This window comes from Callithrix jacchus, chromosome 9 (genome assembly GCF_049354715.1).
Source record: "Callithrix jacchus isolate 240 chromosome 9, calJac240_pri, whole genome shotgun sequence".
Classification (NCBI taxonomy): domain Eukaryota; kingdom Metazoa; phylum Chordata; class Mammalia; order Primates; family Cebidae; genus Callithrix; species Callithrix jacchus.
In genome coordinates this window covers 73,184,428-73,196,554 of record NC_133510.1, presented here as the reverse complement: position 1 = coordinate 73,196,554, position 12,127 = coordinate 73,184,428, and the positions used below count along the sequence as shown (strand labels likewise).

The window sequence follows — 12,127 nt, the reverse complement described above, 5'->3', positions numbered from 1 at the left end:
AACTAAGGCACAGGAAGGCAACTTGCCCAAAGCCAAACAGCTGACTCCCAAGCTCCTCTTCCTCCTTCTCCTTATCCTCCTCTTCCTTCACATCCTCCTCCTCCTCCTCACCATTACACTGTGCTGTCGCCTGGAATCCACTTATAATGGAAAAGAACAGGCTACAGTGCAAGAAGTGATTGCATCCAGAGAGTGCTGTCTATAGCTAAATTCAAGGTTAGAAATCTTTAACCATTCTCTTTAGGAAGAGGAGATAGACAAGACATGATCAGGTTTAAAAAAAAAAATAAAAGCTGTTCAATCTGTTTATTCAAAGTAGTGGTCAATTTTCAAGTGTGGACTAGGATTACGATGGGGAAGTCACGCTCAATTTGTAGGTTACTGTGGAGTAGACTAAACAATTCATGCTTTGAATTCATGAATTAAAAGAAATGAGCAAACCAAGTCCCATAACTAGAGTGTCAACCCAAACAAGGTCAGAGAAGGTATTATTGTTATATAGTCCAATCTAGCAAGCAGGCAGAGGAGACTCCCTTTCTGGTATTCAGCTTTCCTTTAGAGAATCAAAATTAGATATTATGGATGCTGACATGGGCATCTGGGTTCATGGACATAAATTGGAGTCACAAGATAAATTAGGATCTTATGCAGGACTTTGCTTATGAAACAAGAATCCATTCAACAGGGAGCAAAGAGACCAAAGCCATCAAAGCATGAGCAAGGCCACCTAGCCTCTGACTCAGGACCATTATGTGGGTGGAGAGGCAACTTGGCCACTACTGCCCAGCAGTGCCAGGCAGCCTAATTTCATTTCATGGGTGACCAGGGGTTTGATGGTTGTGCTGCCCAAGCTATTAAAGGTGGTTAGAAATTCAGAGGGTGGTTGCACCCAAACAAAATAAGTCTCCTTTCCTTCCAGGCATGCTTATATTCCAAATCGAACTTTGTACCTTAATGTTTAATCCACAATGTTATATTCAAACTGCTTTAGCCTGAAGCCCTTTGTGTTAATATAGTTAATCAAAAATGGGCAATGTGGGAATCATAAAAAAATTCTTTATTTTATCTTAAAACATGTACATTTGTTCATATTCAAATGTGTTCATTTATTATGGGATTCAGTCGTTAAGAGTGTTGGTCTGAAGATGGAGTTCTAGACATAGAGTTTGTCAATTGCATCATTTATATGTTATCAAAATTTTCCATTTTAGTTTCTTTAAACTGAAAGAGAACATAGAAAAGCCTATGAAACAATATGAATGCAGATTTCTGTTTAGATCTTTTAACTTAGAGACAAACTTCTATAATTGTCTGAACTGTCCCTGATTTGACTGTAGTTTTCCTTACTGGTTTACTTTTTTCACCAGTGAAAAACTTACTCAGCTTACACAATTATTTCATAAGACTTTTTTTTAATTTTAACACTCATATTTTATTAATTTCTGTAATATGTAAATAAATTGCTGGACTTCAATACTGAGTACAACTGCCGTAAAGGGGTTTTGATGTAAATACAATTTGAAGAACATACAGATGAAAAGATGGTATCAGAAGTACTGAGCTTAGGAAGAGAGTGAACTAAGACCACGTAGGGCTGCATGTGCCTCGACCATTTGACGGAAGGAACAGAGGACGTTGGTCAATGCTGTGGTTAATAGGGTTTGTTAAGAGTCACTGTAGAAAGCAAAGATAGAAAGTTGCATTCATAAAGCGGTATTTTCTTGGAAAATTCTAGCCCCCAAGGCAATTTTTCCTGACCAAAACACCTGAAACTCAGTGTCCTCAGCTGAAAAATAATTTAAATAATAATAATACCTGTTATCCACCCTACCTACTTCAAAGGGTTGTGGAAGGAGCTAAGTGATGTTGGTGAAGGTACTTAAATCTCTGAGCCTAGCACTAGGAGTAAGATTAGCTATAGTAATAATAATTTTAGACAATCTGACCCATTCTATCCCTCTCATATATTAAGATAACCCAAATGAAGCTAAGCATGAAGATTTTATTTACTTATAGCCACATTCTATGTGATGATGTTTAGCTTATAGAGCAGTATCTGATACTTAAATATACAAAATCTAAAAGGAAAATAACTTAAAAATAGATTTTTTTCAGGCAGTTAAACCACTTTCTTTTTCATTAAACACAAATAGCCCTAAGTTGGTGGGGGCCAGAAGGAGAATCAAGGAAAAAGAAAGATTATAAAAACATGAATTTGCGGCTGGGCGTGGTGGCTCATGCTTGTAATGCCATCACTTTGAGTGGCAGAGGCGGGTGGATCACCTGAGGTCAGGAGTTCGAGAACAGCCTAGCCAACATGGTGAAACCCCATCTCTACTAAAAATACAAAAATTAGCTGGGTGTGATGGCACACACCTGTAATCTTAGCTACTCGGGAGGCTGAGGCAGGAGAATCGCTTGAACCTGGGAGGTGGCGGTTGCGGTAAGCCAGCGCTGTGCCACTGTACTCCAACCTGGGTGATAGAATGAGACTCCAACCTGGGTGACAGAATGGGACTCTGTCTCAAAAAAAAAAGTTTGCACTTCTTTGCGTTACATCCTACATTGCTGTAAACCAATTACAAAGAACTGGTTAATGTCCAAAATCTTTTCAGTCAGGGTTTCATAATTATTGTTTGCACAAGAGACACAGTCCTCTGGAAATCCAAATTATGGATTCTTAGAATTAATACATAATTTTACTGAAAGGATAAGCCTAGTTAGCAAAAGAATAGTGATGATTTGGGGTTATATTCTGCTAAACAGCATGCTATTTTGAATTACCTACAATGAATGTGGTTTCACAGTATTATCTGTAAGCCAGTGTTTTTCTTCCTTGCATTTTCTGCCTCTTTTATCTCACTGTTAGCACCACAATAAAGAAACCCTAGAAAGCTGTACAGGAAAATAATTTGAACGTGAACTTGTACTCTCAGAAACAACTGCATTTGCAGCTCTTTCCCACTTCATATTCAAAAGTACCCACATTTATCTGGTCTCTTTTTCTACTGTCATCTAAATGGGGGAAAAATGTATTCAGTGTGTAAAAACATGCTATTGTATCTCAGAGAGGAGATGGGATGCTAATTAAGGGTTATTTGAATGAACAAGTCACACTGCATTGTCTACTGGGAGCTGGCTGCCAATTGCTTTTTTGGTAACAAGTCAAGAAAAACATTCAAGAAGGCCCCTGCAAGCTTGGGAGAGAAGCAAGGCACATTTCCATTTATCAAGTAGGTGCAGAAGCATGTTCAAGTAAGTATTAAGAATCAGGGTACAGACAGTAAGCTCCTGCCCTGCAGCTTTTCTTATTGGTTTTGAGAGCCACCTTCCTAAAGAGAGGCCTCCTGCTCAGGTCTGATCGTGGACAATGGGGCACGTACGACAGACTGCTGGACTGCTGAATGAATGCCTCTTTCTTTGTTCAATAACTTTTTCAAGATTCTTTGTCATTCTTCTTGGACTCATCGGGAGGCATGGGTTTTAAGATACGCGGTAGCTCGGGTCTTACAGCAAAATAATTGATGCTTCATTGAAAGAAACCAGGCAAATTGGTTAGTATGATTACCTTTAACAAAGTGGGTAAATTTTAGACATTTGGCAACTCATAGATTTGGAGAGTAATGAGTTGCTCTATTTTAAAAAGATTTCTTCTCTTAATGTTAATGTAAAGTCAGCCAGAGTAAGCCTTTTGGTCTGATAGCCTGAGAGTCTTGGGTGGCATGTAAATAAAGGGAAACAATTTACTTCATTTGAAAAAAGGGTCAAAATGTGGAGGATGTAAATGTGCTTTTATTGTAATGGATGAAAGAAATGGATTTCCTAGGTGAAGTGACTTCCTTCACTGTGCTAGCATGTAGGGTAGTGGTACTTAGCGTGATACAGCCCTGGAGGCATGTTTCTGATTCTTTACATGCCTTTTCCTTCAGTTCTGTAACTTTGCGAGTCTTTTGCTGCTCTTTTAAATCTATAAGTATTTAAATTTTTGTCAAGTGTGTTCATATGCCTTTGACATAGATGTGAAGAGACAAGTGTCCTGGGTATTAAAAGGTCCTGATTGAAGGCAACAAGTGAAAGAATTTCTATGTAAATGTGTGGATGGTTGGGAGAAAATCAGTGCTATTTAACTATTTCTGAAATTAACATTGCTTCCAAGAGCACTCAAAATGAAACATCAACGTTTGTCATTTTACATTCTTTATCATCAAAATTTGTGGTAAAAGTTATTTTGCAGTTTAAAAAGCAAAATAATATGACATTATATGTATGCTTGAATCTCACTTTGCAATTTTTAATTAATAATTAAAAATTGGATATATTTTAATTTATATAACCAGTAACTGGATATAATAATATGAAAATAATGTTTAGGGCATGAAGATCTAATCACTTTGGGCCAAAAATCTATCACCCAGAAGTTTTTAAATAACAATAATAATAATATGTTTTTAAGTGCTTATTCTGTGCCTGGCTTTATCCTAAGTACTTTTTATGTAGCAAATCATAAAGAAACTATAACCAAAGGAGTTGGGTATCTTGTTCATGGATTCACAGGTAATGAATGGTAGAACCAAAATTTGGACCCAGGCTCTGAGTTCAAAGTCTGCACATGAACCACCATGTATGTTGCCTTGCTCGCAGTATAATTATTATCACTCTTTTTAAGCTCCTCAGGAGGGTCCATTATAAAAATATTTTTAACATCTTTTTTATAAATTAGTTTCATAAGTGAAAAAAACCATTGGTCAAGGAAAACATAATACCATAGGAGTGTTAATGGTCATTATATCTGCCTTACATATAAGGGAAACTTGGTTCTGTGGCATCTAACATATTAGATATTCTCATTAGACACAAGTTTGATGAAGCAGGAAAATGTAACTTTCCTCAATTATTGTGGGAAAACATTCTTTTTATTTCTAGTCAGCACAGGATAAATTCTAATATTTGGATCTTAATTGCTTTATTCTTAAATATTTTAGCTTAGTTCTTAATTTCTCTGTGGAGTTTTGGGAAATTTTGCCTTTTTTTTGTATGGAGTCAGCAGTGACTGACAGGCACATGTAAAATTGATACTTTTTTAAAAATCTCTTAAGATATAAGTTACATACCATAAAATCTGGCTGTTTTAAGCTTTATAATTCAGTGGTTTTAATAGATTTATAAAATTATAAAAATTGATATTTGATTTTTTTAAATTAATCAGGTAAAACTCTTGAGATGCTTAAATAAAAAGTACTCCAAGGCTAATAAAAGCTATTAACGTTTGCTGTATTCTCTTTCCCCTCCCCCAGAAATGTGTGCTGTACTGGCCAGAAAAGAGAGGGATATATGGGAAAGTGGAGGTTCTGGTTATCAGTGTAAATGAGTGTGATAACTACACCATTCGAAACCTTGTCTTGAAGGTAAGATTATGTAGCTATAGCCATCTACAAAGTAGGTGATGTTAGAGGATTACATTTCTACTTTGAAATTATTTATCTTAATAAGTACTACAAATTCAATTTAAGCAAATTAAATAGTTTTAAGATCAAAGAGAAACTATAATCATTCTCTTATGTATTTTTTGTTGTCAACTACTATTAGTATGTAGTATAATTAAATCAATGTAAGTAGACGTTAAGAAAATTCATTATGTAGGATGTTGTGATCCTCTAATTTGCATTAATAAAACATCTCTGATTTAAACTTTTGAAAGCTTTTAACTAAAGGCTGTGCTGGAGACTTTGCCATGATTTTTTTTGAGACGGAGTTTCGCTCTGGAGTGCAATGGCACGATCTCGGCTCACCGCAACCTCCGCCTCCTCGGTTCAGGCAATTTTCCCGCCTCAGCCTCCTGAGTAGCTGGGATTACAGGCACGCACCACCATGCCCAGCTAATTTTTTGTATTTTTAGTAGAGACGGGGTTTCACCATGTTGACCAGGATGGTCTCGATCTGTTGACCTCGTGATCCACCCACCTCCGCCTCCCAAAGTGCTGGGATTACAGGCATGAGACACGGCGCCCGGCCCTGCCATGATTTTTTTTAATGTCATTTTGGTCTAAGCAGCTTTAAGTGAGGCCTGGAAGCTGTGAAAGTGAAAATCTGCACTTGTGGGTGTCAGTGGGAAGCAAGACAAGCCTGAAGTGTTGATGAGATCTTCAGAAGCGTGGAGTTACAGTAATTTATAGGGATTTTCCCCAGATGAGATTATGTCATAGGAAAACTATCTTATTTAACTCCTGGGCAGCAGATGCTGAGAAACGTTGCCATGGTATTACTTTTGCTTCTGGAGAATAATCACCCAAAAATTTCGATCTTATCTGCAGCCTCACTGCTGGGACAAAATCATCACAAAGAGGAAGAAAACAGAGGCAGAGCTACAGGGATGGATTTTATTGGGAAGTTTGGAATAGGAAGGCACTTACCGAAATCTGTTTTTCAGCAAACATTGTGGAGTGCCGGGTTCATACCACACCCCCACCTGTGCTGGGTTTCAAGATGATGTGTGTGGGCCCTCGCCCAAAGTGTTTCCAATAGAGGGACCTCCTGTAGCTTCTTTATTGCTGGGATTCCTCACTCCTATTAAATACTGGAGTTTGAGATGAGTGTAGAAGTAATAGCATGACTGACATGAAATTAAGTGTTCTATTAATATGTGTATAATAACTTGTCAGGAATGCTCATGGAACAGGAAACAAAATATATCCCATTCTTTCTTGGCTACATTTTCACCTACCATCTTGTTTATTAAAAGAAATTATATATATGCTAAATATATATTTAGCATATCTTACATGTATGAACTATACTATAACTATAGGTAGAGATACAAATCTTCACAAAGGTAAAACTTTCTCACTTCGAGATCAGGATACGGACAGTAAAGTCTTCTCAAAATAAAAGGGCACTCTTCGAAAATCTTGTAGATTTTTTTCCCACCTAGAAATAAGTTGCCAGCAAGATGGGGGTGATAAAAGGCATCCAGCATTGTGGTTTGGATGACTTTTAGTTCCACAAGTGAATGAGGCATTTGGTGCCTGTTGCTATTTTCAGCAAGGAAGTCACACCCAACATGTGAAGCATTACTGGTACACCTCATGGCCCGATCACAAGACTCCAGACAGTGCCCAGCCCCTCCTACAGCTCATGCTGGATGTGGAAGAAGACAGACTTGCTTCCCAGGGCCGAGGGCCTGTGGTTGTCCACTGCAGGTAAGACGTGAATGGTACTTTCTGTCTAAGCAATAGCCCATTCTTTATAAAGTCACAGAGCAGGTAGAAGTGGGTTTTGCTTCCGGGATGTGACTTTGCTGGAAAATTATTTATTGAAATTGGTTAACTGCCTAATATTTGAGTCTTAATCAAGATTATGCTGACAGAAGTGAAGTCATGTTTTGAGGCATTTTTGGAAAACAATGATTACACAACGGGTGAAATACAAGTTCGAAATAAGTGGCTCAGTAAACAGGAGACCTTATTCAGCAGTTACCTGCTTTAAAATACTGATTCATTTAGTCTCATCAGTCTTGTAGGACCAGGAATTAAAATGCATTTTTTTAAATCATCAGTGGCTTTTCTGGGATTTCATGATGACATCTGAACTCTGCCTGGTTTGTATCTTGGTAACATTTATTACCATTTCAAGTTTGGTGAAAACCAGTCAATTATTTTAACAGTTATCTCAGGAAAAACAGATTGAAACAAATTTATGAAATAAGAAGTGAGCAAGTGGTAGTTCACCGAAGGAAAACAAAGTACTGTTACAGAACGTAGAGCACCAGAGGCCAGGCCAACAACAGCAGCAGGGCGTGTGGTGGTTCCTGTCCCTCATCTCTAGTTCAGAACTCTCCTCCTGGAACTCATACCTCCTTCCCCTTGTTTTCCTTTTAATGTAACCAAACTGAAGCAAGCATTTTTAAGGTAATTTATATGATCGACCATTTATTTATTTTGAGACATTGTCTCACTCCATCACCCAGGCTGGGCAGCACCGTGGCACCATCTCAGTTTACTGCAAACTCCACCCCCTGGTTCAAATGATTCTCCTGCCTCAGCTTCCAAAGTAGCTGGGATTACAGACATGTACCACCATGCCTGGCTAATGTTCATGTTTTTAGTAGAGATGGCCTTTCACCATGTTGACCAGGCTGGTCTTGAACTCCTGACCTCAAATGTGATCTGCCTGGGTTGGCCTCCCAAAGTTCTGGGATTACAAGCGTGAGACACCATGCCCAGCCACCCATTTATTCTTCATGTTTTCTCAAAATAATTTTTGTTGCTTTGTTTAACCACATAGGTCTCTTAAAATGGCTTTTGATAATATATTTAATAAATATAATACATTATTTTAGAGTATAATTTTAGCCTCCTTTTTTGAGATTATGTGATTTAATTAAGAGTACAGTTTACTATGTGTCTATTTATTCAAAGGTAGATAACATTGGCCTTACCCTAAACTTAACTTGGAGCAAAAAAATAAATAAAGCAGCCTAATTGGCTATGCTATAGGGCTGGAACTATCCCCTACCCAAAGTCATTAAACACTCAGGATATCTGAAATGGACTAGTCACTTCCCCTATAAAACCAGCTCCCCTTCTTGTTACTATTTCTAAGAAGACTATCTTTTTTCCAGTCACTCAGCATCTCATGTTGACAATTCTCTCTGGCCCTTCTTTTAACTCCAGCCTCACTATCTAATCAGTGACTAGATTGGCTTTCCCTTCAAAGCTTCTCTCATAATCACCATTTCCTGTCCAGCCACTATAGTTCAGGCCCTTATGACCTCATCCATGTATTTAAGAAGTAGCTGGTAAAATGCACACACATACCGTACTCCCCCATGCCCTCACCACCACCATGGCCTACCTGTTCCCTTCTCCGTCTCACCTTACATGAAGTCTCTGCTCAAAGCTTGTCAATGGATCAGGTGCAGGAGCTCATGCCTGTAATCCCAACACTTGGGAAGGCCGAGGCGGGTGGATCTCTTGATATCAGGAGTTCAAGACCAGCCTGGCCAACATGGTGAAACCCCCCTCTACTAAAAATACAAAAATTAGCCGAGCATGGTGGCAAGGGCCTGTACTCCCAGCTACTTGAGAGATGGAGGCAGGAAAATCACTTGAACCTAGGAGGCATAGGTTGCAGTGAGCAGAGATCATACCACCACACTCCAGCAGCCTGGGTGACACAGCGAGATACTGTCTTAAAATAAAAGAAAAAGAACAGCTAGAGCGAAATTCCCTAACCTTGATCCCACGCATAAATTGCAGTGGTCAGTGAACTCCTTGCAATTATTTGAGCACATTTGAGTATATAAACTCATGTGAATTTTTCTGAAGAGTTGAAGTTTATAGTCTTCATCAAATTATTATTTTTTTTAAAAAAAAGGATGAATTTAAACCTCAGCCTTTCATACAAGATCCCAGGGTACCTTTCTATCCGTATTTCCAACAGTTCCTCTAAAATAATTTTCTCTTCAAGACAAGCTACCCTGCTTATGGTTGCAAATCATATTTCTTGCTTCTCATTAATTCTTTCATTATATATCATTGTCATACTCAGAATATTCTCTCTCATTTGTGACAGCCAAAATACCTGCCATTCATGGGGCGCAGTTCCAATCCCATTTCTTCAATGAAATGAACTTCCTATGGACACTTCAACTAAAAGAGAGCCACTCCTCCCCCAAATTCCTCCGCACTCACGTTTGACAGAAAACAAGTGCCAAATGTGAGAAATAGGCACGTCTGAGTGCCAAGAAGGGAGCAATTAATTCCAACACCATGGGGGCTGAAGAAAACCTCTAAAAATCAGAATAATGCTGAACTGAGCCTTTTGAATACTCAACGTTGTGGTTTTAAAAGGAGGGAGGGCATTTCTGACTGAGGAAACATTATTAACACAGAAAAATTGGAAAATCAAAAGCCATTTTGCAAACAGTTTATATAAGTGAAAATCATGGCACATAGGAAAGAAGAAAGCAAAATACGTAAGGCTTGAAAATTAGTCACGTTCAGATTTTGCAAGGTCACGAATACCTCAGTAGGGAGATTAGACATTATGCTATAACTAATGGGAGCCATCTACAGTTTTTGAGTAGGGAATGTTATAATTCAGTCCCTATTTCAGAAAGATGAACCTAGCAGCTGTGCAAATTTGTCCAGGAAAAGACTTGAGACTTGGAAACTGTAATGAGATCACTGCTAATTTTGAAAAAAGGAGATGTTGAAAACGTGAGTACAGTCTATAGAAAGGAAAGCGTGAATCCCACAGCCTCGGCAGAGATGGAAAATCGAAGAAGCGGTAACAGATTGGATGTGGGAGATGAGAAAGGGAGAGATGTAAAAGATGGCTGCAAGATTTCTAGGCTGGAAAACTTGTGGCTGGCTGGTAATGCCATTGAGGGAAAAGATAATTCTCTTTTAGATACATTGAATTTAGACACGTTGAACTGAAGCAAGTGCAAAATAGTAAGGAGGAGATGGAATGACAATCTAGAGTTTAGGACATTTAGGGAGTCTAGATGTAGATTCAAAATAATCTTTTACATAGAGACTGTTAGTGGTTAGAACTGCAGACAGGGACAGAGAGAGCACGTGTGCTTGTGAGTGTGCTTGTGAGGCTGATTTTATGGACATGTCATCTAAGGCAGTTAAATGTGTAAACCCACCAGGGCAGACATTTCTGTTCAATTATCACCTCTATACAAATCTCTTGGAAATACAGATTTTTAGAGGTGCACCCTCTCCTAAAATGAATCCGGTCTTCAATTGCTCATTTATTCACTAGACTTCTCAACACCAATATGTCCAACACCAAATTCCCTTCCCTTCCCCCTTCAAATTCACACTATTCCAGGAAGCCCTTGGCCTCAAAGCATCACCATTCTTCTTTCTGTCTAGGCCTAGTTGTCTTTAACTTTTGCTTTTCTTGCTTTTCAGCTCCAGTCCTCCAGATTCACATTGATGATGTGTCTAAATCTTCCCCCTCCTTTCTTCTGCTGTTGCCTAAGTGCAAACCTTAATTATTTTTATTTTTTGCTAGAACAATTATAATGCATTTTACTGTTCCCCCCACTCATCACTTCCCTCCACCTCTCTCATCCTACTGCTTATAATTAAATGAAAAAAATCTATTTTAAGCACTTAGCACTGGGCCAGGTTTATAATACTCAGTACATGAATACTATTTTTAACTGTGATTTCAGATTTTAAAGTACCCTTTAAAAGAATGTTTCTTATATTTGTAATTTGCCCCCACTTTTTAAATTCCTTTTCTTTTCTTTTCAGTGCAGGAATAGGTAGAACGGGGTGTTTTATTGCTACATCCATTGGCTGTCAACAGTTGAAAGAAGAAGGAGTCGTGGATGCACTAAGCATTGTCTGCCAGCTTCGTATGGATAGGTGAGTGTCACAGAGGCTTGCCTTCAGTGCAGTGTAACCATTCACAGCCTGATTTCATCTGCCTGACTTCATACGTAAACATTCCAGCCTCTAAGGTCCTAAATCCCTATAGAGATGCTTGTAAAATGCTTAAGTATATACCTTATATTTAAAAGCCCTTTATTTCTCTTTTTTGAGACAAGGTCTTGCTCTGTCACCCAGGCTGGAGTGCCATGGTGCAGTCTCAGCTTTCCTCATCCTCAAACTCCTGTGCTCAAGCAATCCTTGCACCTCAGCCCCACAAGTAGCTAGGCCTACAGGTGTGCACCATACCTGGCTAATTTTTTAGTTTTTTTATAGAAATGGGGTCTTGTTATATTACTCAGGTTGTTCTTGAATTCCTGATTACAAATGATTCTCCCACTTGGACTTCCCAAAGAGCTGAGGTTACAGGCATGAGCCATCACACCTGGCCTGAAGTAAGTAAGTTAGTTAATTAGTTAGTTAGTTAGTTATTTGAGACAGGGTTTCACTTTGTCACCCAAGCAGGAGTGCAGTGGTGTGATTATGGCTTACTACAGCCTGGACTTCTTGGGCTCAAGTGGTCCTCCTATCTCAGCCCCCCAAGTAGCTGGGACTACAGGCAAGTACCACCACACATGACTAATTTTTGTATCTTTTTTTTTTTTTTTTTTTTTAGAAAGAGGATCTCACTGTGTTGCCCAGGTTTGTCTAGAACTCCTGGGCTCAAGGGATGCTCC

General features: G+C 38.7%; 1 protein-coding gene across 3 annotated transcripts in view; it reads left to right on the top strand.

Annotated features, from left to right (window-relative positions):
- Window positions 1-12,127, top strand: part of PTPRR (protein tyrosine phosphatase receptor type R) — a 286,532-nt gene that overhangs the window by 254,786 nt on the left and 19,619 nt on the right. For all 3 annotated transcript variants that reach the window (XM_078336875.1, XM_002752758.6, XM_009004212.5), the window contains 3 exons: window positions 5,295-5,405; window positions 7,039-7,196; window positions 11,274-11,387. In XM_078336875.1, the coding sequence (XP_078193001.1) occupies window positions 5,295-5,405; window positions 7,039-7,196; window positions 11,274-11,387 (383 nt within the window). The remainder of the gene's footprint in view (window positions 1-5,294; window positions 5,406-7,038; window positions 7,197-11,273; window positions 11,388-12,127) is intronic.